Source organism: Cimex lectularius, unplaced genomic scaffold, assembly GCF_000648675.2.
Source record: "Cimex lectularius strain Harlan isolate CLEC.00 unplaced genomic scaffold, Clec_2.1 scaffold39, whole genome shotgun sequence".
Classification (NCBI taxonomy): domain Eukaryota; kingdom Metazoa; phylum Arthropoda; class Insecta; order Hemiptera; family Cimicidae; genus Cimex; species Cimex lectularius.
The window spans coordinates 502,305-530,159 of record NW_019392653.1 but is presented as its reverse complement, the minus strand read 5'-3'; the positions used below and the strand labels follow the sequence as shown (position 1 = coordinate 530,159).

At 35.3% G+C, this 27,855-nt stretch overlaps 1 protein-coding gene across 3 annotated transcripts in view; it reads left to right on the top strand.

The window, feature by feature from the left end:
* The window catches only part of LOC106671120 (myosin-I heavy chain), a 127,236-nt gene that overhangs the window by 35,982 nt on the left and 63,399 nt on the right, over window positions 1-27,855 (top strand). The window contains exon 1 of one of the 3 annotated variants that reach the window (XM_024230707.1): window positions 22,097-22,337. The exons of the other annotated variants lie outside the window; for them this stretch is intronic. Coding sequence (XP_024086475.1) covers window positions 22,247-22,337 — 91 coding nt within the window. The 5' untranslated portion in view covers window positions 22,097-22,246. Of the gene's footprint in view, window positions 1-22,096; window positions 22,338-27,855 lie in introns of those variants that run through there. 3 annotated transcript variants of the gene reach the window in all.

Genomic DNA, 27,855 nt, shown 5'->3' with positions numbered 1-27,855 from the left:
GTTTTAAATCGATCTTTCTATTAAAGGTTGTAATTCGACTCTTTAGGAATCGATTTTTTGTATCAGCGTTTTATATATCTATTATTCTACCGATGTTTTTTTAAATCGATATTTTTACTCTATAATGTAGTTTGATACATTAACAATTGATGTTTTTACATCTCGATTGTTTGTTACAATGTTTTACGAATCGATTTTTATATCAGTTTTTGTTGATTATTTGTATCGATGGTTTTAATCGATAATTCCATTAGAGGTTGTAATTCGTACCTTTAAGAATCTTTTCTTTTTAAATATCGATATTTTTATATCTCGATTATTAGTTACAATCTTTTACGAATCGATTTTATAGATCAAAGTTTTTAAATGTCGATTTTTTGAATCGATATTTTTCATATCGATGTTTACATTCGATATTTTAATTTCATGCTGTAAGAATCTAAGTTCTATATCTTGATTTTTAGTTTCAGTGCGTTAAGAACCGATTTTTATATCATTGTTTCAGATGTCGATTTCTGTTCAGATGATTTTCAAATCGATACTTCTCCTCGATTCTGTTGTTCCATGCTTTTTTAAATGGAGATTTTCATTCTTTATGAATCGATGTTTTTATGTAGATTTTTAGTTTTACGCTTTATGATTCGATTTTTTATATCAATGTTTTTTTATGTTATTTTTTAGTTTCAATGCTTAAAGAATCAATTTTTATATCATTGTTTTAGGTGTAGAATTTTTGTATCGATACTTTTTAAATCGATATTTCCACTCGATGTTATAGTTAGTTGATTTATGAATCGATGTTTTTATAACTCCATTTTTTTCAATGCTTTAGGAAACAATTTTTCATATCTAAGTTCTTTTATGCCATTTTTTTCTACTACGCCTTCAGAATCATTGTTAACCCATTCTGGCCGAATTTTCGGATCAATAAAACCTGTAGCAATTTTATTTTAAAAGAATTGGCAAAAAAATCTTTTTTTTTGCATTTCAAAAAAGTGTAGGGAAAAACTTAATCGTTGTTTCATGAAGTGGACTAGAAAGGAATAGATTTTTCTTATTTTATTTTATAGTTGGTAGGTTGTTAATCTGGAGAAACAATGTCTGTTGAGATGTTCAGAATGCAGAGAAAAAGCGCGAATAGGCGGGCCCATTTCATGTTTAGTTAATGGTTAAAACAGTATAAGAGAAAAACTAAAATTCTGTTGATTTTCAAAGGAAAAACGATAGACTGCAACAAGTCACAACGCGTGAAAACCAAGGGTCCAATAGTCTCCAGAAAGGATACATTTATATATGTCGATTTTTGAGTACGGATGGGTTTTTTTTTAATGGATTTAATTGATGTAGTACTTCTTGTTACCTGGACTTTTTAATTTTCACAAATGGTCTCGAAACTCTTTTATATTTGTAAACGGGCGCGACAAATTCTGGCAAGACACGGCAGAGTTGATCCACTATTGGAATCTCCTTTTTAAAGAAAACTTACTAGGAAAAACAGTAAATAATAAGTTGCGACACATAATAAAATAAAGAATAAACCGTATTATATTTATAATTATGGCGTATAAGCGAAAAATACCCGTTGTGGCCCTCGGGGTTGTCAAATTCCATCCATATGCCCGTTTTGGGACTTGCCGGTGAGGGCAGCACCTAGCGGACTGCGCCTTGGTTCACAGAAGAGCCGAGAGAAAGCGGAGCTTGTACTTGAAAAGAAAAAAAATGCCAACTTGACCCTAGCTTTCCGCGCTTTGTCAAACACACCGCACTCCATGCTTTTAATATATTCATGAAATATACATTGTTAGTCTGTCTGCTGTCTTGTACGTTCTCTTTTAAACGCATAAAAACGCATTATTGCACGAGGCATTTACCGCGGGACTGATTTTATATATTTTTTTTTTGAGAAATTTGTTCGAACTGAGAGCTCGAAGCCGTTCTGGCGTTATCCACTCGGTGAAACAACTCACTCATGGCATCAATGGCAGTGAACCTCTTAAACTTCTAATAAAAGATACCAATAAAAAATGAATGGTTTGAGCATGATCCGCTTATTCTCGTCGGTTCTGTCGTCATTTAGTGATTGGTTTGAATACGTACACAAGAGAAAGCAATTTTGGTAAAAAAATGAAAAGAAAGATTTGCTAATGTGCTGTGACATTTTGCCACATTAAGTCAGTCTTTTGGCTTGTAATTTTGACTAGTTGATCAGTTAAAATATTGAATTGATTGATGCAGTATATAACAAGATATTAAGTATTTCACAAATCAACAAGTAGAAAACCATCAGGACATGACCTCAGGACCTCTACTCTATTTCGAAACCTTCCTCAGAAGGTCTGTGGTCTTTTTAACCATGATCCTACGTATAATCCTCTTTTATGGAAGTATTCCATGGCCATTCTTATTTCTATAGCTAACTAATTTCCCAGCCATACTCTTACAAATCGCCTTCTTCCTGTGGTTTCCTAAATCCATCTTGGATGGGGCCTAGGATTTTGATACCGCCACTTCACCTTCATCGCCCTCTCAACCATTCTTCTGAAATTAAGTACTTAATTCACAAATCCCCAAGTAGAAAACCATCACGACATTGCCTAATTGCCTCCACTGTTCTTCGAAACCTTCCTCAGAAGTTCTTTGCCCATTTTAACTGTAATCCTACTAGCTTTCCCTTCTTCTGGACGTCGTCATTCTCATTCCTAAAGCTCACAGACCTTCCAACCATCCTTCTACAAACCGCCTTCTTCCAGAGATGTCCAAAATCCTCGAAGCTCGTCCTATCACATAAAATCATTCCACGAACCAGGATGGTTCCATAGTTGTTGAAATTTCCTCCGTTCTCGCGACCCCAGATGTGGACTGAGCTTTTCATAAGTTCTTGCACCCAGGGTTTCTATAAGCTCAAATCCTTATTACCTACCGACTTCTACTAAAGTCATGTACTTAAGACTATACCTAGACAGCAGCCTGACGTCGAATCATCATACAAAACGTAAGATGCCAGCTTCTAACATCTTTCTAATTAAGGTTGAACTTAAGAAGTCTTTAGGACCGAAATATATTTTAACCAAAACGCAACTAGCTCTGTAGATTGTGACCACTTTGGACCTCTGAAACTGTCGGATTCCGCCGAATTATTTAATCCTTCCAATTAAAAGTCAACACAAATTGTCAAAGCTTCTTACTTGGTCTCTAATCTAACAACCTTAGCATTGCTTTTATAAAGGAACTCCAAGAGTGTATCTGTCCGACCACTGATGAAAACGCCGAAACAAATCAGCTAGACTCAACGGGCCAGGAAGGTCGGAAACAATCAATATTATATATTCGCTGACCTCTAAGCCACTTGGTCATACAAGGACTGTATATTTTACCTCTTGCCTATCTGGCTTCCAGATGTATAACATACCAACCGTTCCAGCCGTTCTTCAGGTTTTTAGTTTATAGGGTCAATTACTCCAGTTGTCAACATCAAGGTTTCTTTCATCTATCGCGTCTTCGTGCTCTTCTCCTCAATAGGAAAGCTGAAAAGCTAGCGAGGTAAAAAAAAGATGAAAAAACCCTCCAACGGTGCCCAGTTGAATCAAAATGTAAATTTATTCCGAGTGGTCGGTTCGGGACTTGTTTATTAGTCCTCAGATATCATTGTACTGCTGAATAAGCCGGGCGGACCCCCCTATTTAATTTTAATTAACGGCCGGGAGCAGAGCACGAAATATATTTTCCTTTCGTATTGCTTCTTATAAATCATACCCGGCGGCTATCATTTTTTACAATAGGTTAATGAATCATGCAAAAGTAAAATCATCAGTGGGCAATTTTAAACGTTGATTCAGAAGATCGTGCACAAATGAAACAGGAATGGTAAATCTGTCCTAACAATATTTCAAACGTTTAGATCTTAACATAAATAGATAATTAAAAAATTAAGGGTTATCTACATGGGATGATCAAAACATCGGTGTTTTGCTGTTTATATGTACTACAATATAATATTGAAATGCTGATGTTTAATTTTGTATAATCGACAGTAACAAAATTTCGATTTTACTTACTTATATGGATTTTTTTTTTTTTTTTTTTTTTTTTGACTTTGCCCTACAGACATTGATTCAATGTCATTTTGTCGGTGACTACGCCAACCGACCCGGGCCACCCCCAAAGGGCACCACCACATACGCCCGCTTGTCATTCGGGTATTAATTTCAGCAGCATTTATATGCACTTATATGGATAGCATTGAAGCATCGATGTTTCGATATAATAATAATAAAGTGTTTATTCAAATATATACAAAGTTACAGTTTCACAATTCTATGCAGGGACACTAGTACATGGACAGAGTCCATCTATGTCCATTTTGCTAGTAGCGATACATCGATTATTTCTATGGAAGTTCGATAATATCGAAAAATCGATAGAAATTTTTCGATATTATCGAACTTCCTTAGAAATAATCGAAGTATCGCTACAAGCAAAATTCAAAAGAAAACATCGATGTTTAGGGATGGTTAGGGATGGTACTCAATACTCAAAAATTTTGACAGGAAGCATCAACGGTGTTCTTCAAACTTTAATCGAAAACATCGATACTATCGAATATATTGTATGTTTGGATTCAATTGAATTCCATCAGAAAAAATCGATTTTTAGATCCTATTGAATTAGACCATCAACATTCCAATGTTTCGTCGATTCTATTGAATTCCAACAGCAAAATATTGATGTTTCAATTCTATTGAATTCCAGCGGCAAAATATCGATGTTTTGTTACTATTTAATTCCAATAGTCAAATATCGATGTTGCGATTCTATGGAATTCCAAAAGCGAAATGTCGTTGAATCGATACTAGCAATCGATGTATTTATTTTAACGAACCCCAACAGCACAAATCCATGTATCACTTTTGCGATTCAATAAAATCGAAACATTGACGTTCAACGTTCAGTATTTGATTTAAACGAAATATTTATTCCTTTTTGAAAATTTTTCAATTTTTTTGACAAAATTTCAATGGGTTTGTTTGTTGTTGTTATTATTTTATTAAGTAAATCAAATTTATATGTTGATTATGTCCGATACAATAAAATAGATTTTTTTTTGAAAATTCTTAAACTAGGGTGGTTTTTCCTGTTTTTTATGACAAGGTTACCAACCCTACCAGTCATTGGTAACTTTATCACTTTATATATCAAACTGCGTATTTCTGTTGGGTTTATATCGTATTGTTGTAAAGATGAAGTAATGGGCATTTGTATAGAATAGAGCCTGACGGGCGAAGGGTCGACGCTTTCGAGACAAAGCCGACAAAAGGCGAAGATCATTTGGAAGAGGATGGCCATCACGTGGCTTCCTTCTGCTCCTCCCCCCTCGTCGTTTGACCCCGAAACGTTCAACATCGAGAAGACACATCGAACAGGATCATCTATCATCCCGGTATCAGATTCACGGCCCATTGTCCGACTTGATTAGGCCCGGCCGATGATGTCGGGCTCACACGTGGGTCGCGGCGTCAAGGAAGAAATTGTTTCCTTCACCGTTATTTCCCCAAAAGGGGGACCAGTGCCAACTTCGTTATTACTTATCTAAACGGCTTTCGGCCGTTTGAGGGACCTCGTAAAAATTTACAACGAGCCCAAACGGATTTTCGCCCATTCACGACCAAGCACCGCCATCAGCCCATAATTTATTTCTATATACAGAAGGAGAAAGAAAAAAAATACACAAATTACCACGAAAATACAAATTTTACGTCGTATTTATCTTTATTTTATTACAGCGCCTTAAAAAACAACCTTTTAGAACATTTTCAAACAGTATTCGACATTTTTGAACGATATATCGCAGATTTTACACTTTTTTATTCTTTAACGACCATTAAATATGCATAATGTGAAAAAGGAAATATTTTACCAATGATTTATCAACTTAATCCAGCATAAAAACATACCGTTTAACGGTTTTCTAAGAAATAATAAAACAAATTAAAATATGGTTAAACGTTTCAAAAGATAAAATCTTGGAGGCTGAAACGACCGGCCTCCCGAAAGGAGAAATAACCTTGTCCTGCTATAATGGAAATATATTTTGGTATTGAATTCAATATTAATGAAACTTTAAATTATACCTATTGGGGTTCGATTATGATTTAATAAAATTAGTTTATTTATGTAATATTATTGTCGATCAAAGGTTTTCCTATATGACAGAAAAATTATCTCATAACATATCCATCAACCTTAAGCCGACTTGAGAAAGAAAAAGTTTAACCTTTTCTGGCCTCAAATCTCCTAAATTTTAGGTAATCTCATGGGTTCAGGGTGAGGGCCATGTTTTTCCTTTAATATTTCATCCTGTGTATTGGCAACACTGATTTCTTTCACGCCAAGTTAAAACCTCCATCTTTGTCTTCTATCTCCAACCACTGCAACTTTGATCGATTGTTATATTTGCCAAACATAAATTTTTCATATCTATTTTATAATAGATGATGGGGTTTGGTCTGCGAGTTGGCGAACTCATGTTGAACCGGCACACGGGCACTACTGGGTCTGTCTTCACTCGCGGGTTTATTTTATAATTTAACCCTTTCTTGCTGATTTTGCTTCAGAGCCATAGAACTTCATCAATTTTGTTTAAGGTTAGCAGGAAATTCCGTGAGTATAAGGCTGGCGCAGTTTTGTTCCTGCTCTGTTCCTACCCTTGTATTGGCAACACTGATTTATTTGGCGCTAATCTAATCTCATGGGATTTCCCGCTAGCCTTTTAAAAGAATTGCTGAAGTTCGTCTTACTCTATGACAACATTAGCCCATAAAGGGTTAACAGTGTAATCCTTGCTCTTAATAAGTAATTAAGTGAATTTGTTGTGAATGGCACGTCTTTTTCTAATTAGCGTCAATTAATGCTTTAAATGAAGTAGCTGATTCGAAGAAAAAAAAGGTCAAGATATAAAATTTCAGTCACGTGCTGCGTTAGAATTCAACTGACTCTCCTTTGATGGGTACTCTGATGAAAGTAGATTCTTGTTATTTAATTGGCCTCTCATTAGAGGGAAAGAGGAGGAGGAGGAGGCTGGACCACGTTGAGAAGAGGGGAGGGGAGGAATGTATTATTTAATTCTTCCGCTACCAGGCGGAAACCGCCTTCATTCAATTTCAAAACTGAAAACATCGCACAGGGCTACCATTCTAATCGGTGATCATGATCCGGCTTTTAACGGCCGCCCCATCAGCGCCGTACCCTCAGCTTATTTGATCCCTTATTTCAACGACCGGAACACTTTTTTAATTGGGCCCCTTGTTGCAAACATGCCGTCTTACGTGTCTGTGTCATCTCTTCAAAGGGTTTTCCAGAAAGATTACATCTATGCCGCACAGCAGCGATGATGATTGAGACCCTGATGACCTCCTCTCAACCTCTATCCGCATACGCATCACCCGCACGTTCGCGCCCCTTAACAACAATATACTTAAACTAAGCAGGTTGAGATAAGGGAATGAGAGAGAGAGAGAGAGAGGGAGCGAGAAAGAGAGAGAGAGAGGGTGAGAGAGAGGAGGGAGTGAAAGATAGAGTGGGAGTGGGCAAAATAGAAAGAGAGAGCAACAGAAAGCGGAAAGAAAGGACTAAGAGGGAAAGAGAGAGTGTGTGTGAGAAACGAAAAAATGGAAAGAATTGTAAGGAAGAAATGTAAGAGATTAGCAGAGGCAGGGGGAAAACGAGAGAGATATACGAGGGAGAAGAAGAAAAGTGAAAAAGAGAAATAAAGAGAGTGGGAGAGTGCAAAAGGGAATGAGAGATGTAGAGGGTGAGAGAAATTAATAAGTAAATATAGATTTTTTTTGAAAATCAATAGTTAGATTAAACAATTCACCCTTTATGCCATAAATGTCTGAATCGATTGTCAATAAAGAAAAAGTTATTCGCGATTACCTGTAAAATATTGTTACTTTTATTATCGATTATCATCTGATTCCCTAAGGTTAGGATGTACATAGTTGTTGCTTTCCTGATGTACGTAGAAAGAATATTGGAAGCTTATTTAAATATCGATAAAGGGCTAAAGAATTTATGGTTTATGGTTACCATTGTCAACAAAACCTAAGTATTGATGTGTAGAGATTAGTGACTGTTAATCGATAGTTATTCAGATATCGTGAGATGCGGTCGGGTGTGATGTAGGTTTCAGAGGGCACTCTCAACACGACACGCAAGGATGGCACAATTACACAGAAGACAAACACTTTGAGCCCTGAAGATGATCTCAATAAAAGATCGAAACGTTGGCACGATAAAGAAAATGTTTTTCTGAAACCTACATCATACCCGACCGCATCTCACGATATCTGAATAACTAAGTATTGATATAAGACGTTCGGAGATGATTCGAGACGAACAATTTTTATTCGATAAGTTTGCGTTCATCTGGTCGAAAGTTTTCTTTATGTCTTTCCAGTTTTTCTCCCTCCAAATTCCAGAAAAGGGTCCGTCCGCGTTCGCCTTGTTCTCGCTCTGCGTGAAAGAGTGGAGGCAGGCCTTTTATGAGACCCAAAGAAGGCAGCGGCCGGCATTCCAAGTTCGGAAGGCCGACTACAGTTATCCTCCTTATGTTAATACGAAGGGGGCACATCCAGGGACCACCGCGGACAAGGAAAAAGCCGCTCCCTCTGTCGTATTTAGAAAAGCCCAACTCAAAATAAATCGGGAGATGGTGCCCGTTGTATGCTTTTGTATAATCCAGGAATCCCCTGGCACGAAACAAATCGTAAAGTACGAGGAGGAGGTTTTTCTCCAGGGTCTTCAGGTTTAATCGGACTGAGGAGGATATCCCAAGTCCGATCAGAGCGAGAACTGGCGGATCAGGGTTAAAACTGTCAACTTCAACTTACAGACAGGATAATTAGTCTGCGAAGAAGTTGAGAAGTTCCTAATGGCTCTAATTTTCTCGTCTCATCTGTGAAATGAAATAAAACAAAGCACCATGTATAAATTTGGTGTTTTTTTAAATATTTAAGCACAAATGTGTTTATTTTTATCACAGGGCGTGATAAGTAATCTTTATAATATAATGCCTACTAAGGACTTAGTGTTTAAGAAGAATTTTTAGAATTTTTTAAGACTTCTGAGCTACGTTGTTAGGAAGAAAACGTTATGAATTTATTTTTTATGTAAGGTATTGGTTGAGATTAAAAAGTCAGTGTCACGTGCGGGATTCGAACCCACGACCTTCGGCTAAATACACCGTTGCTTTACCACTTGAACATCGTGACTTCGATCCGCCCAACCCAACCTTTAGAATTTTCCCTCCTTTTTCCCATTTTCCGAGCGGATCGAAGTCACGATAGCTCAAGTGGTAGAGTAGCGGCGTATTTAGCCGAAGGTCGTGGGTTCGAATCCCGCTCGTGACACTGACTTTTTTATCTCAACTAATACCTTACATAAAGATTAATTAATTGAAAGATGTTATGATATAAAGTAATGAAAGCTAATGGTGTTATGAATATATGTTTATGTTTTACCTAGTAAATAAAATGGAAGGAATGTCGAACAGACCACCCCATCAAGGAAAACGGCCCACTCTGGCATATGGTCATATGGTCATCTTAATATAAAAAGGCAGACTAAATGATCTGTTGACGTTCAATTATTGATTTTTTTTCGACGATTCGGAACGTTTTCATGATGAAGAGTCCCCCGCTTGCCAGGTGATCGTGTGATTAAGTGACAGTCAACAGGTGGCATCGGGTTCAACGTTCAACGACGTCCAGTGCCTTCCCTCAGTACGTTTGAAAATAATAGAAACGTCCGGTTTCGTCTCGGTCCTGTCGGCGCGGCGTGCTTAAGGCCCAGATTTCCAGATCGTATCGGGAGGTACGACTGGTTCCGGCGACGTCTTTAATTGTGTCAGGTTTGGCCCCGAGAGGGAGATGGAAGCTGGATAGTTGATATATAATTAAAGAAGTCCTGGGACGCGAGGAACCTGTCTCTGAGTTTTATAATGGGTTCAAGGCCCGAACTTGACATTGGAACCACGGTCCTCCTCCCCGCCAGCCCAACGGCCTACCACTTCTACTTCAATTCTGTTCGTTTCTTTTCCTGTTTCGTTCTTAGCCGGATCGAAGGGCCAGAAAACGTTTTGGGACGACACACCTACGTCTGAGAAAAGAAAACTTCACTTTTGAACCGTCTCGTTTCTCGACTCCTTCTGCACCAAAACGCTTGAAATATCTAATTAATTGATGCGGTGATCTACTTAATCTCCCACGGATTCGCGGTTATGCGCCGAGGAAGCGAATCATGAGGAATTTGACCGGGTTTCGAACAGGCGCATATGATCAATTCCGACGTTCAAAAGTATATTTATTTTCTCAAAAAATGGATAAGTAAAATCAGGTGGTGTTTTTATATTTAGTGACATATTACATTGAAAATCGATTAAGTTTTTATTTAGTATTTTTTTAAAGTATACTTCTACTGATTCAACATATCAATGAAAAATGTTTGTGTTTTATATTTTTATTATTCTATCAAAACACAAACAAATCTACAGTTTGGCGGATTGCAAATTTGTATATCGATACTTCTTCTTCTGGAATAAAATTATTACAGACTATCGATATTTTTTTGTAAAACAAAGATAGTTAAGTGGAGTGCAAATGTATATAGTTATATAGCTTTTTCCGTCAAATGAACCCATTTTAACTTCAAATTAGCCTTTCTATTTTCAAATTGACCCATCCTCTGAAGCATTAAAAGAAATTTTAGGGGTTTTAAAGTAAGGTAAAGTCAAATTTTTGCATTTGGCAAATGAAAAAAAAAATAAATTGGCTGTTAGAAGATTATAAAAAAAATCAATTACAAATAAACTTGAAAATGAAATAAAATTAAATATAAAAGCAATTGGTTCTTCTGTTATTTTGAGGTTTTTTACCATTTTAATATAACAAACCTTTTTACCTCAAAGTAACCTTTTTAATTTCAAATTAACCGTTTTCAACTTCAAATTAACATTCCATGACTTCCAGTTAACCTTTTTTTTCACTTTAAATAACCTTTTTAATGAAAAATTAATACTTTTTAACTATCCTTTTTAACTTCAAATTAACTTTTTTTATTTAAAATTAACAGAAATTGAGAATGACATAAAATTAAAGATAAAAACAAATGATTTTTCTGTTAATTTCAGATTTTTTAACAACTTAACATAACAAACCTTTTTACCTCAAATTAATACTTTTTCATTTCAAATTAACCGTTTGTAACTTCAAATTAACTCTTTTTTAAATTTCAAATTAACAGAAATTGAAAATGACATAAAATTAAAGATAAAAACAAATGATTTTTCTTTTGAAGAGTTTTTAACAACCTTACCCTCAAATTAACCCTAGGCGAAACCCGACGAGATTTTTTATATTCTTCTTTATATAAATCGGTACGAAGAAGGACGATAGGAGGAGAATTTTCGAAATGTAGGAAATATTTGGTTAAGGACAAGGATGAACGTATTAAATAATTTATTGTTAATTACTGAATTTCATTGCATTTTATTTTTAGGAAGATTAATTATTGACAGACTTATTTGGGAGTAGTAACGGACATAAAAACAAAACACAAACCGACATCTATTACAGTCATAACATGTAACATATTCGGATTGTTTCTCGCATTCACACACACCAGGAGATCAGATAAGGAACGAATAAAATGTACGTCTTCATTCTTCACTTCGGCAATTAAAAAACATTAGGGATATAGACGGATTGTATATTTCTTTTCATTTGTATGCCTAACAAGCGTCCGGTCGTCTGTGTGACAGTCACGTTTCACCATTTAGTCAAAATACACTGAGTAATTAAGAACACGAAACTCAGAAACTTGACTGACAGATGGAAAACAAGCGAGAATAAGAGGACCAGGATGTTCCATCGTTAGGTAAAATAGTCTGTTACCATCTTCTGTAGCTCTGGAGCAAGCCACCTTTCGAAGGCCGGCTTTTTATTTAATGGATATGCAGATGGGCTCGAAATTGGTCGTTAATTCATTCCGGAGTTCATGAAGGTGCTCACCATTGACGGATAGGGTGCACAGCTGGGGCTGGAATGGTCCCTTAATTATAATTCCATGGTCCGACTACCATTCCGTCGATATGCCCCCAACCAGGCCGTGTTAGGTAGCGTTCCTCCACGTCTCGAGCCGTCCATGATTGATTCCTCGAGGGGTCCGCTTTGAATATTGATGAAACACCTCCCGGTGTACTTTTTCATTTTGCCCCGTCCTCCATCATCCTCGGAATCTGGTAGTAACTCTTTTAATCTGTCATATACACCATTATGAGTTACAATGTCCGCACGCGATCCGAGAGACGTGTTTTCGACGGAAGATATGTTATTCTTTTGGCCGAGAGATTTCCACCTGGGTCGGTTTTTCCTTTCGGCGAAATCGAGAGTCACGCCGACTGGCATCACGGCGATTTGTATTGAGTAACTCACGATGTAAAGAAAGTTGAGACTTTATGTATCGCAAGGATACAACAAAAAATTCAGAAAAACGGCGTACAAGACGTTAACGTCTCAACGGCTTATCCTTTAAAGGATTAAAACAGATGAAGCAAAGCAGGAAAGTTGTTAGAAAAAGGATAAGCATTGATTTCAAGACCTGGGCAAAAGAAATGCCCACCGATGGAAAATTAAGCATGACAGGTACTTAATTCAGAAGCCGTTACTATTCCGACACGTCCTAATGGGAAGGACCCATGTTGCCTCTTTAATCACCCTTTCACAATTCATTTTCTCAAAGTGAATGAGAACCGCATAATAACCAAGATATTGATAGATTAATAGGCAAATCGATCGATTTTTAAATAAGTCTGTATGCGTGCAGGTATGTTTGTAAAAAAGGTCAAGATTTTAACAAGGATATTAATCGAAATAATTGATTTTGTTATAGATAATAAGTAAGTCTTCGGTTATCGATAAATCGATGTTTGTAGATATTCTTACATACTACTATTGCTATTTCCAGTTAGAAAAATGTTTCAACTATCGTTGTTTTTGTGACCCAGTCCTGCCGTTATCAGTAAATTTAGGACGAAGTTTTATATAAATGAGGTATTATCAGTAAATTTATGACAAACGGTTATATAAATGAGGTGTTTTCAAGAAATTTATGACGAATTTTTTTTATATAAAGAGGTGTTATTAGTAAATTTATGACGAACTGTTATATAAATGAGGTGTTATCAGTAAATTTATCACGAATTTTTTATATGAGTGAGGTGTTCTTAGTAAATTTTTGACGAATTTTTGTATAAATAATATTTTATCAGTAAAATTATGACGAACGGTTATATAAATGAGATGTTATCAGTAAATTTATGACGAACAGTTTTATAAATGAGGTGTTATCACTAAATTTATGACGATTTTTTTAAATATATAAATGAGGTGTTATTAGTAAATTTACGATGAACTTTTATATAAATGAGATGTTATCAGGAAATTTATGACGAACGGTTATATAAATGAGGTGTTATCAGTAAATTTATAACGAAATATTTTTTTTTTAATATATAAATGAGGTGTTATTAGTAAATTTACGACGAACTTTTGTCTAAATGAGGTGTTATCAGTAAATTTATGACGAATTTTTTTTAATATATAAATGAGGTGTTTTTAGTAAATTTACGACGAATTTTTGTATAAATGAGGTGTTATCAGTAAATTTAAAACGAAATATTTTTTTAATATATAAATGAGTTATCAGGAAATTTTTGACGAATTTTTGTATAAATAATATTTTATCAGTAAAATTATGACGAACGGTTATATAAATGAGATGTTATCAGTAAATTTATGACGAAATATTTTTTTAATATATAAATGAGTTATCAGGAAATTTTTGACGAATTTTTGTATAAATAATATTTTATCAGTAAAATTATGACGAACGGTTATATAAATGAGATGTTATCAGTAAATTTATGACGAACAGTTTTATAAATGTGGTGTTATCAGTACATTTATGACGAAGTTTTATATAAATGAGGTGTTATCAGTAAATTTATGACGAATTTTTTTAATATATAAATGAGGTGTTTTTAGTAAATTTACGACGAACTTTTGTATAAATGTGGTGTTACCTGTACATTTATGACGAAGTTTTATATAAATGAGGTGTTATCAGTCATTTTTATGAGGAACTGTTTATATAAATGAGGTGTTAACATAACTTTATGACGAATTTTTATATAAATGAGGTGTTACCAGTAAATTTAGGACGAACCTTTTTTTATTGATGAGGTGTTATCAGTAATTTTATGACAAATTTTTTATCTACATAAATGTTATCAGTAATTTTATGATGAATTTTATACACACAAATGTTATCAATAAATTTATGTTGAATTTTTTTATATACACAAATGTTATCAATAAATTTATGTTGAATTTTTTTATATACATACATGTTATCAATAAATTTATGTTGAATTTTTTTATATACATAAATGTCCGTAAATTTATGATGAATTTTTATATGCATAATTGTCATCAGTATGTTTATGATGAATTTTTATATACATACATGTTTTCAGTAAATTTATGACGAACTTTTATATAAATGAGGTGTTATCAGTAAATTTATGATGATTTTTTATATACATAAATGTTATCAGTAAATTTATGATGAATTTTTTTATATATATAAATGTTATCGGTAAATTTATGATGAATTTTTATATACTTAAATGTTATCGGTAAATTTATGGTGAATTTTTATATACATAAATGTTATCGGTGAATTTATGGTGAATTTTATATACATAAATGTTATCAGTAAATTTATGATGAATTTTTGTATACATAAATTTTATCGGTAAATTTATGATGGATTTTTATATAAGTGAATTATTATGAGTACATGTAGGACGAATTTTTATATAAATAGATGTTATCAGTAAATGTATGACGAATTTGGAGGCAAACAGGAGAATTTATATTCCGCCAAATGGCCAAACAAAATTTCATTACTGCCAAACGCCGACCTCGGCCGAAGGAAAATGGCATGATTGAAAGTTTTATTCGAGACTAACCATAATCAAGGAATCTCTTGCAATTCTACCTTAAAAACACCACATTAACTCCCATTGAATGATACTTAATATATGACTACTCAAAGGAAATACCGTTAGCGTTGGATCAAATTGTGAAGGCCGTGCTCTGTAATCATTTTCAGATGGCTCTTTTATGGCTGTAGAGTTGGTTGATCCTGGTTTGATTCGAACTGTAAAAAAAGGGGAATCTACCCCGTCAAAAACCTCAATCTGTGCTGCATTGTATGCACTATTGTATATTTAACCACCTCTTTTCGCTGGGTAATTTCATGAATGTACTGAGACTTCAAAAGTGTAACCAATACATCGTGATTGTACTGATGATGCGTCATAATTAGAACAAAAACTCACCGAAAAACTGCTATTTTCAAAACAATCTCATTTTCTTGAAAGTTGTGTTTTTTCAACATTTCGACGATTTTTTCTTTAAAACTAGTTGACATATTTTTATTGTTTATTTATCAAATACGTCATGATTAAATGTCAAGTGCCACAATTAAGTGTCACAATAAAAACAAATACGTCATGTGATGTATGGTTAATTTAGACTAAACAAGATCTCTATAGATAGTTGAATATCGTGTTTATAAGAATTTTACGTAAATTCCATTCAATCAAGGAAAAAAGTCCATTTCCAAATAAATATGTTTTTTCAATATTTTGATCATTTTTTCTCTAAAGCTAGTTGACATATTTTCATTGTTTATTTATCCAAATATGTCATAAATGAACTGATAGCGCCACAATTATGATAAGTTCTTCATAAATGTACTGATGGTGTCACAATTACAACATAAGTCATAAATGTATTGATGGCATCTCGTTTATGAAAATTCGTCATAAATTTACTGATAATATGTCATTTATATCAAAATTCGTCGTAAATGTACTGATAATATCTCACTATAAAAAAAGTCGTCATAAATTTATTGATAACACGTCATTTATATAAAAATTTGTCATAAATTTACTGATAACATCTTATTTATATAAAACATTTGTCATAGATTTACTGATAACACCTCATTTATATAACAGTTAGTCATAAATTTACTGACACCTCATTCATATAAAAATTCGTAATGAATTTACGGATAACACGTCATTTATATGAAAATTCGTTATAAATATATTGATAACACTTCATTTATATAAAAATTTGTCATAAATGTACTGGTAACATTTTATTTATATAAAAATTCGTCATAAATTTATTGACAACATCTCATTTATATAAAATTTCGTAATAAATATACTGATAACACTTCGTTTATATAAAAATTTGTCATAAATTTACTGAGAACACCTCATTTATATAACAGTTAGTCATAAATTTACTGATAACACTTCATTTATTTAAATTAAAAAAAAATAAATATACTGATAACACTTCATTTATATAAAAATTCGTCATAAATTTATTGACATCTCATTTATATAAAATTTCGTAATAAATATACTGATGACACTTCATTTATATAAAAATTTGTCATAAATTTACTGATAACATTTCATTTATATAAAACATTTGTCATAAATTTACTGATAACACCTCATTTATATGAAAATTCGTTATAAATATATTGATAACACTTCATTTATATAAAATTTCGTAATAAATATGCTGATAACACTTCATTTATATAAAAATTTGTCATAAATTTACTGATAACATCTTATTTATATAAAACATTTGTCATAAATTTACTGATAACACCTCATTTATATAACAGTTAGTCATAAATTTTTTATTACTGATAACACTTCAATTATTTAAATTTTTTAAAAATAAATATACTGATAACACCTCATTTATATGAAATTTGTAATCGATTTACTGATTTACACCTCATTTGTATTAACAATATTCTTAAATTTACTGATAACACCTCATATTAACACCTCAAACGTTAGTTATTAATGTACTGATAACTCCTCATTTATATTAAAATTCGTCATAAATGTACTGGTAACATCTCATTTATTTAAAATTCTTGAAAAATGTATTGACGGCGTCACAATTACACAAAATACATATTAAATCTTCTAATGGCGCACAATTATAACAAATATGTTATTATAATATAGAAATTTTTATGAAGTTGGAATAGCGGTGTGTCATTAATAGAATTTAGTGGATAGCGAAATGCAATTCGGCCATTTTCCAACTTCACATGAAATTTTTGATTATTTTTGGCAGTTTTGATTGAATTGTGCTACTTGAAGAGTGGAAATTAATTTAAAAGGCTCTAATTAGTCGATTGGGTGTCCCAAAAGAGGTCCTGTTACAATGAAGATAATGACGCTATTGTTTGAAGCGTTTATTTTTATTATTAACGGCAATCATTTACACATTAGCAGGATAGGAATTGATAGCGATCGAATAGCTGCCTTATCGCCTTGGCTGAAGAGTTCAAAATATGCGCAGAGGACACGGTAGAGGTCACGTCCTCGGGTGGCAGGCAGTGCAGAGGGTAAAGTTTACAACTCCTAAGTGCCCGCCGTAAAAACGAATTCGAGCTATCAAAAACGCCTTTCCTCCTAGGCCGGGGTCAAAACGTTAACGAGTCCTGCCGAAAACAACTGAAATCCACCGGTCTCCTCGTTACGAGATGGCCGATAAGCATGTGAATCCCGTGGACGTGCCACTCCTGAGCGGCCGAATAGTTTCTTTTTCTTCTTCTCCTTCTCTATCTTTTTTTCCCTTCCTTTCCACGGCCGTCATTATCAGGAGTGGCACTATCATTACACGGCAAAAAAGGGTGTCGCTATGACGTGTCTCGATTACCGAGGGGGTACCTGTACGCTCCCAGCCTTCCCGATCTTCCGTAAGCTGGATGGATTTTTCACACAGGTAGAGAAGGGCGGGAAAAAGAGAGGAAAAAAACGAACGTGTTATGCGAAGAATTCAGTAAAGAGGGTTGAAGATCCGTTAGGTCATTTTTTCTAACTTAGAAACAAGTAGCAGTAAACAAACGCACATATACTAACTAACAACCTGTATACACGGTGTACCGTGAAGTCAATACTTCAGCAGATTATCCTATATCTGAAATTGGACTAAAATCTGAAACTAAATTGTATTCGGGATATTGCAGTTATCAGGTTACATCAACTTATCACAATTTTATTCCATAAAAGCTATCTTATCTCATAAAATATTAAACCTACTGGTTAACGCAAATTCTTCCAAGTTTTGCCTGTCTAACAGTTCGTCCTGCATACATAAAAACGATCCTTACAAAAACACCAAGGTCAAGCTTTACAAAAGAATTTCCCTTATATCTGGTCCTCCGGGCCGGATAATTCAAACGCCACTAAAAACCAGTTTTTCTCTAAACAAAAAGTGCACAAGTGTAATGTTATTTATACAATCATTAAAAGTCCCTTTGGAAATATTCTGTAACATCTTATGTAAAAGTTAGGTTATTCATTGAGTATGTAGTATTGACATCTGTTCACGGATATTTGCCTTTCTCATTTTTTTAAACGTTTTTCTCTTTCTTTCTAGCTCACCTCAATCTCACTCTCTCCTCACTGCATCTGCCTAACTATCCGCTTATCTATCTTGTCTATCATCTACTGCATTTTTATCAATTTTATCAATCGTTACATATGTATGTTTATCTATCTATTCATCGTTCAATCAATCTTCCTCTCTTAATCTCACAAACTATCTAAAATTATATATACATATTTATTTATGTATCTGTGAATTTAAATCTATGTTTCTCTCTTACCCACCCTTTAATTCCCTCGCACTCTTTTTGTGGTGGAACAATGCATTATAACGCATCGGTTCTTCCACTGACCTATATGTTTTGTTGTTTTCTTTTACCGGAACAATTTCTAATTCACAGAAACAGGCGGCTTATCAGGATGATGTAGCGCCCGTTCCAGCCGATTTGCAACAATTTTGGCCGAGTCATCTAAGAAATATGGGCTCGGGAACTATTCACGGACGTTTTTTCTTTTAATCTCGAGAAACAAACAAGGGAAATTTCTTTCTGGAATGCGATGATATGCATTGAAATAACCACAAGAGTTTTCATTCGATGTGGCATCAGGCGTCCTTTTACATAAAAATTTTTCAACATCTATTTCACATATTTCAAACTCCCCATGGAAACTCGCCTATAACTGGATTAAATCAAACCTCGTACTGGCTAATTTTACAGCCACAGGTCCATTTTATGTTCAGGATCTGGTTTTTAATTAATTCAATTAATTTACAAACGCTTTGCGTTTACTGTAGTTTACATAACCCGATGTCTTTGGGAAAAAATCCTTGTAAAAGGCATCAACTTGTCCAGTTATCAAGACATTTCTAGGTGATACCGACATAAACCATTAAAGTAGTCACTACAGATTTGCCATAAAGCCTATGAATATCATGAATGTCGTCACATTTACGTCAAAATACGTCATGTATGATGGTGCACAATTACAAAAAAATATATCATAAATTAATTGTCGAACACTTCATAAATCTAAGAATGACGCACAATTTTAACAAATATGTCATCAAACCACTTAACCTATGGATCACTAATCTGGTGGAACAAAGCTCAACAAAAAGTAGCTACCCAAACATTAGGCAGCATACAAAGACTAGCAAACCTATGTATCACAGGGGCAATGAGAACAAAGCATTAGAAACTTCGCTAAACCTACCTCCACTAGAAATATTCATACAAGGAGAGGCTAGGAAAAGCTCACTTAGGCTCCAGAAACAATTAAATTCGAAAGGAACTAAAACATTTAGGCATACTACCATAATCAACAAAATCAGACACCCATTATTAGAAATGGGGACGGATTATATGATCCCGGAAACAATCTTCAAAACTTCCTATAAAGTCTCAATGGACTATAAAGGAGAGGAAGAACACAGGAGTGCATCAGATACAATGATATGGTACACAGATGGCTCTAAAACAAACGAAGGAACCGGATCAGGCGTTTTCTGTACATACATGAGCAATCAAACTCATTAGGGAAGTAGACTTCTGTCTTTCAAGCAGAAATACATGTCATCAATGCTTGTGCCCTGGAAAATCTTAAAAGAGGTTACACTGATAAAAAATGCTTATAAGATCGGATAGCCAAGTGGCCATTAAAGCATTAGCATGTAAAAGAATTACATCAAAATTAGTCAGAGAATACATCCAAAATCTCCAAAACCTGGGGAAACACAACAACCTGATGATATCTTGGTTGCCAGGGCACAGGCGAATTTTGGGTAATGGGAAAGCAGACAGTCTGGCCAGAGGAGGATCTACAAGACCATACATAGGCCCCGAACCTATTCTTGGGATAACAAAAACAAATATAGAATCCTCCATCGCAGAATGGATCCGAACAAAACAAAAGGAGAAGTGGATAAACTCTAGCGGTGCTAAACATAGTAAACTTATGATGAAGCAACCCTCACCGAAACTGGCAAAAACACTGCTGCAATTGGAGAGGGTCAAACTGAGAGGAGTGGTAGGTCTACTAACCGGTCACTGGCATCTGAGAAAACATCCTCACAACATGGGTATATACAGCGATGATCCCATTTGCAGATTATTTAATGAGGAGGAGGAAACAGCCACTCATATCATCTTCGATTGGACATTCAACCTAACGTACGGAAAAAACTTAGGGAATCAAATTGCAGCAGCGACAGTCAGTGACCTGATACTTCTAAGGAGAAGGATTGAGTCTATTGCACTGAACCAAGGAACTAGGAAGGTATAATAAGCCAGAAGGCAGTGCCTGGAAAGTGCAAACCCCGCTTCCTAGTATCCTTTTTCACCATACCATACCATCAAACCACTTACGCCACAATTGTAACGTGGCGTTACAATTAGACAAAATACGTCATGCATAATAATAATAAGACAACACAATTTTAACAAATACGCAATGAATGTACTGATGGCTTCACAATTATAAAAACAAGTCATATATCTACTTATGGCCCAATAATAATAATAATTGGTCTCACAATTGTACCAAATACGTAATGAATGTACTGATGGCCTCACAATTACAAAAAATACGCCATGTATATATTGGTGGCATCACAATTATAAAAGAAAAGTCATAAATCTAATTATGGAACAATAATAATAATAACATGGCCTCACAATTGTAGCAATTACGTAATGAATTTACTGATGGCTTCACAATTTAAAAAAAAATCACGTGTATATTGATGGCATTACAATTATAAAAATACGTCATCAATCTACTTAAGGCGTCATAGTTGTATTTCATACCAACTCCTTAGTTTTTTACGCCTTTAAAAATAGAGTTAATTTGAAATTATTAAGTCTTTCACGATAGGGTTAATTTGAATTTAAAAAGTCTTTAAACATAGTGTTTGTAGTTTGAAATTAAAAAGGGTTAATTTGAAGTTATTAGGGGTTGATTTAACGGGAAAAAGCTATAATTTATATATCGTGTGTTTGTGTCTCAACTTTATGGTTCTCCTTTTACGATATCAGAGAGGATTGTCACATAATTTGTTTAAAAGTCTTAATTAACTACAGGGTAAACGTTATTAATTCGCCAGATCCGATAATTAGTCCTGATCTTGAGGTCTATGACTCCAGACAACAGTCTGATACTGTTTTGAATATTAGTTATAAGATTGTGATTGATTTCCTCTGGAGTTGATTATCCCGGAGCCGTGAGATCCGTCGTGGTTCGCTTTGTTTACAATCCAACCCGGATCCGAGTGGATTCGCACGTAAGCCGTTTCCCATGGTAAGAAAATCTCCCAGCCAACACGCCGGAGTATTAAGCCCGAGAAAAGCAAACAATGCAAATACGAACGTATAAAAAGAGGTAGAAACGGTAACGCGAGGAGACACAACAAAAGGCACCGGGACCGAGTATGGATCGAGCTAAGACCCGTAACTTCTGTACGAGGAGGGGCGCCGTACCCGTGGAGGGGTCGCACCTATGCGTGGGCCATCCTCAGTGTAGAACTGGATGCAGACGGGTTCGCAGGCCGTACCGCGGTCAATTATCAAAACCGTGTTCAGCTCAGAAACAAGGTTTCTTACCCTCCAGAGGTGATGTGTGTCATGTGCTGTGGCCCCCGGGCGAGCTGATGCTGCCCTCGAGCATCTCCGCCGTGCCGATATGGCTACCCTAGGGTTATCGAAAGTGTTCATCCTCGACAAGTACTTCACCGAGCTGCAGAAGTTCTGGGAAACGGAGAAAAAGCTGCAAGGTAAAGCTTTTGACAAGAACAATATAATACCACCATAACCATATGCACTTCTTAAACCAAATTTTGGTCAAGCAGTATCGCGATGCCAACCATCACCCTCGTTTTTCATTCAATCTTCCACCCTTCTAAAAACAAAACCTTTCACACTTTTCAATATTCTAATGCCATGCCGTCCTCTCGATAAGAACCAAGAAGAATCAAAACAGACTCCCTAAACCGGCTTACTTTGAAAAACACATAGAAAAAAGCGCACACTATAAGAACAGTTCAACAATTTCGATACAGGAAATCAACATAAAAGTATAAATCACATGTACCATATACAAAATGTCAATTATGAATAAATCGACGAGCTAGGAAAATCGACAAACACAAAAAAATCAAACGAAACGTTTTGGATTCTACTCAAGAACAAGAAAGAAGAAAAAATATCAACATAAGCCAGAATTAGGCCACAAGGTGATTAAGATAACTTCACAAATCCATCTGTACAGTCCTCTACACGGACATGGCACAAAACCCGCCATAGTTTCATTGATAAACCAGAAAAACAAGGTCAATTATTAAGATGAGTCGTCAATAGGCGAGCTAGAGAAAAACAGACGCCATCTTCACCGGGCTATTGTCGGCTGGGTGGTCTTGTCAACTCCGGTACGAGCCTCGGATCAAGGCCGACCACGCGAGAACGTGCGGACCCAAATCGGATGTGATCGCATGTCTGCACACGGGACAAACAGTCAAGATGGACAGATTTGGCGGTATTTTTCAAATTTTCACTGGCCGGATTTCGTGACAAAAATATAATTTAAGGACAAATTTATTGAACTCAGTGACGAAGCCTTAATTGTTCATAAATCAAGACTTTCTCGACAATGTCTTTGAAATGAACTCATAATCAGAAATTTTACTCAGTTCATGGTGAATACGCAAAGAGAAAGGAGCCACAATTATAACAAATACCTCATAAATCTGCAAATGGCGTCACAATTATGACAAATAAATGCTCTACAAGTGTACTGATGCGTGTCAAGTGTAACAAATGCGTCATGATTCTACTGATGGCGTGAAAATTAAAACAAATACGTCATGAATTGTACTGATAGATTTGCATTTATAACAAATACATCATAAATGTATTGATGACGTCGCAATTATAACAAAAACGTCATAATTCTACTGATGGGGCCGCAATTAAAACAATTACGTCATAAATGTACTGATGACGTTGCAATTGTATCAAAATACTTCATAAATGTATGGTGAAATATGTCATAAATGTATTAATGGCGTCAAAATTATAACAAATACGTCATAAATCTATTGATGAGGTCACAATTATGTCATAAATCTACTGATGGCGTCACAATTGTAATAAATAAATACACCATCACTATAACAAATCCGTCATGATTCTACTGATAGGGATGCAATTGAAACAGGTACGTCATAAATGTACTGATGACGTTGCAATCGTACCAAAATACTTCATAAAGGTTATGTGGTGACCGTGAGATGCGGTCTGGTGTGACGTAGGTTTAGAAAAACATTTTCTTTATCGTGCCAACGTTTCGATCTTTATTGAGATCATCTTCAGGGCCTGGGATTTATAAACACTAATATAAGCAATGTTTATACACAATACTTCATAAATGTATTATGGCGACACTAATACGTCATAAATGTATTAATGGCGTCAAAATTTTGTTATAATTAATTATAAATCTACCAAAGGCGTCACAATTGTGATAAATAAATACTGCATGAATAAACTGATGGATGTTAATTATAACAAATACGTCATGATTCAACTTATGACGTTCCAATTAAAACAAATACTTCATGAATGTACTGATGGCGTCATAATAATCAGACGTACGTCAGAATTGTACTTAAAGCGTTGCAATTTTATCAAAATTCGTCAAAAATGAATTGATGTCACAATTTTGATTTTCTGCTGCTTTTTGTTTTATGCTTTTCTTCTGTGTTTGTTTTAATGGATTTTTATAGTGGACCTTCTCCTTTTTTCCTAAAGGGTCATAGAAAAAAGTACCAGTTGGAGTTTTAATTGTTTTCAGTTTTACGATTCTGATCATTTCAATTTTTATCTCTTGTTTTGTACCATCCTCGTTTAGTTAGTTAAAGAAGGCTCAACTGTTCGTACCCTTTTGTGTTTCTTGTCTTCCTCGTTTTTCTTTTTGGTCAGTTTTGGAAAAGTAGGCGGATAATCCTCAAAAACAGTTCATGAAAGGTCGTAACATTTTACGACACACTCTTCGATGAGAATTAGCTTTCTGTCCCACCTTTTGTAATTCAATTTAAATTTAAATTTCCTTAAACGTCCCGCGGAGGGACGGGAGCCGGAAAGCGCTCCGACCAGTCCCGGTGCGTTTGTGCGATTATAAATTTCCATTCGCCCCGGCATCGGGTGCAAAAACCCCGAATCGACACAGACACGTGGCCGGTCAAAGGCGTGCATTTTTTAAACTGGAGTAAGAAAGTGAAAATCCGTTTTGAGAGAACCAGGTAAAAACCGAGTTGAGGTTGGACTCCCTTCTTCTTCTCTCCCTCTCGCGGCTAGCAGGTCACTGAAAACCTGTCCTCGTGGGTCTTCCTCCATGCCGCAGGTGCCTGAATAATCAAACAACCTGGGGATTATGGATTAAGGATTAAGTGGCATCGTGAATGGGAGCGCCTTCCTCGGTTTTCCTGGTCCCTCTCGCCTTTCGACATACAACCGGGGGCGTTTTTCCTTCCGATCCTGGGTTATCCTCCAAAAACTATGCCAGGATATTCCCGACTAATGTCGACAATTATAAAACACTATACACACTTGCGGGATTAAATAAGCTACCGGGAGATCGTTTGATCTCCTTACAGCACCTTTTCCATCTTAGGCGCTATTGGGAGCTAAGGAACCAAAAACATTGTTTGATAGTTAGACCTGCCATCCTGGTGTGCCTAACCTGTCTGATTTTTGTTAATTCAGGCGCGTTTCGCCATGTTATCACCGTTTATCACCCCACAAGACCAGTCAGAAATCTCAAAAACCAAAAATAATTCAGGTAACCAAAATTTCCGAGGCATCCGCTGGGGACGTCACAATTGCAATAATGACATCAGAAATGTACCAATGCCTTCATATACGAATAAAGTGCGCTATCAATACCTATTTCAGACTTTCAATGTAGAAAATGTTCTTCGAAAATATTCTTATACATTGAATATTAGTTCACATTCATAAAATAGGCGATACCATAAAATGTCGGGGTTGTTAGAGATGGCTGTTTTTCTGCTAAAAACTGACGGAATTTATTAAATACGAAGCGAAAACATCGGGTTGTATATCTGTTTTTTTAAACCTCGATCCCGGTCCGCTGGTCTCGCCGTGAACGCATGGTTAAAACAAAAACGCTGCAAAGTACAATATTCAAGCGATCCTCTGAGCAAAAATCGCATAAATTGACGTCACAACTGTGAGAAAAACGTCACAAATGTACTAATGGCGTCATAATTATGCCACACGTCAGAAATATATTGTCAGCGTTGCAGTTACATAAACATTCGCGATTAATGTATTGATGGCGTCACAATTACAACAAATGCATCTTCAATGTTCAGATGGCATAATTATAGCACATCGGTCAAAGATGAACTGAATTTAGTATTTTACATAACAATTCTTCATTAATGTATTGATGGCATCACAATTATAACAAATACATCATATATGGACTAATGGCGTCATAATAGTAACAAATAAGTCATATTTGGACTAATGGCGTCACAGTTATAGTACATACGTCAAAAATGTTCTGATGACGCTCCAAGTATATAAAAATTCGTCATAAACGTACTGATGTCGTCACAATTATAACAAATACGTCATATATGGACTAAAGGCGTCATAATAGTTAGAAATAGTGATATTTGAACAAATGACGTCACAATTGTAACAAATGCGTCATATATGGCGTCACAATTGTAACAAATGCGTCATACATGGCGTCACAATTGTAACAAATGCGTCATATATGGCGTCACGATTGTAACAAATACATCACACATGTATAGACGGTGGCATAATTATATCAAATGCGTCGTGTATGGACTGATGGCGTTACAATTATAACAAATGCATCATCTATGTACTTATGGTGACATGATTATAGCACATTAGTCAGAAATGTACTGATAGGAGTTGCAAGTATATAAAAATTCCTCATAAATGTATTGATGGCGCCCCAGTTATAACAAATGCGTCATAGATGAACTGAAAGCGTCACAATTATGACAAATACATCACCCATATACTGATGGCGTCATGATTATAACACATTAATCAGAAATGTATTGATAGGAGTTGCAATCATGTAAAAATTCGTCATAAATGTGTTGGTGGCATCAAATTATAGTGCATAGGTCAAAAATGTTCTGGTAGCGCTGCATGTATAAAAATTCGTCATAAACGTGTTGATGGCGTCACAGTTATAACAAACACGTCACATATGGATTGACGGTGTCACAATTATAACAAATGTGTGGTGATTAGTGACCGTTAATCGACAATTATTCAGAAATCGTGAGATGCGTTCTGGTCACCATAATTGTGACCATTTCTGAATAATTATGACAAATGCGTCATATGTGGACTGATGGCGTCATAAATGTATTGGTGGCATCATAATTATTGCACATAACGTCAAAAATGTACTGACAGCCGTTATAAATTAAAAAAACCGTCATAAATGTATTGATGGCGGCACAATTATAACACATATTTCATGAAGGTACAGTTAAAACAAAATACGTCATGAATTATAACAAAATAATAAATCACAAATGTAATAATTACGCCATATTTTCTGGCGTCATACATGAAGTTGTTGGGGCCGTTTTTATACTTTGATTCGGGTCCATGTGGTCTTGCTTGTTTTGACAAACGCGTCCTTTTCTTGATTGTTTATTTAATCTTTATCGCCCAGCTGGCATCAAAGATCTGTGAAGTCAGTGATAAATAATTGTTTTCTGGATGTATCTTTCTTTATGGGTTTGTTTCTTATTGTCTATGGTGTGTTTTTCTTCACCATCGTTTAATGTTTTCGTATTAGATCATGTTTTTATGGCCAGAGGTGAATTCTTAAGCAGAGAAGAGTAGCTATACTCCAACTGTTTGTAGAGGGATTTGGAACTGGGACGGGCCGTAAACGGCCTAAATCTCCGAGTCGGCCGTAAATCCGGATCTCGATCCCCGTACAATTAGATTAACATAAATGTACAAATCGTCGGATTCGCACGTAGGCGTTTTCTCGAGATGGCTCGTCGGATAAGGAAGATGCGTGGCCACGGGCGACTACCTGGAACAGGTAGCCCACGGGCTTATTTGAGGCGTGGCGATGTTTTTTCCCTTCACCCTACACGGCCTCAGAGGGTGGCTTCTTGGAAATTGACCTTTCCGCCTTTGTGCCGAGCGACAAATAATAATCCTGGAACATTAAGGGCCCCTTGTTCCAGGCATGAG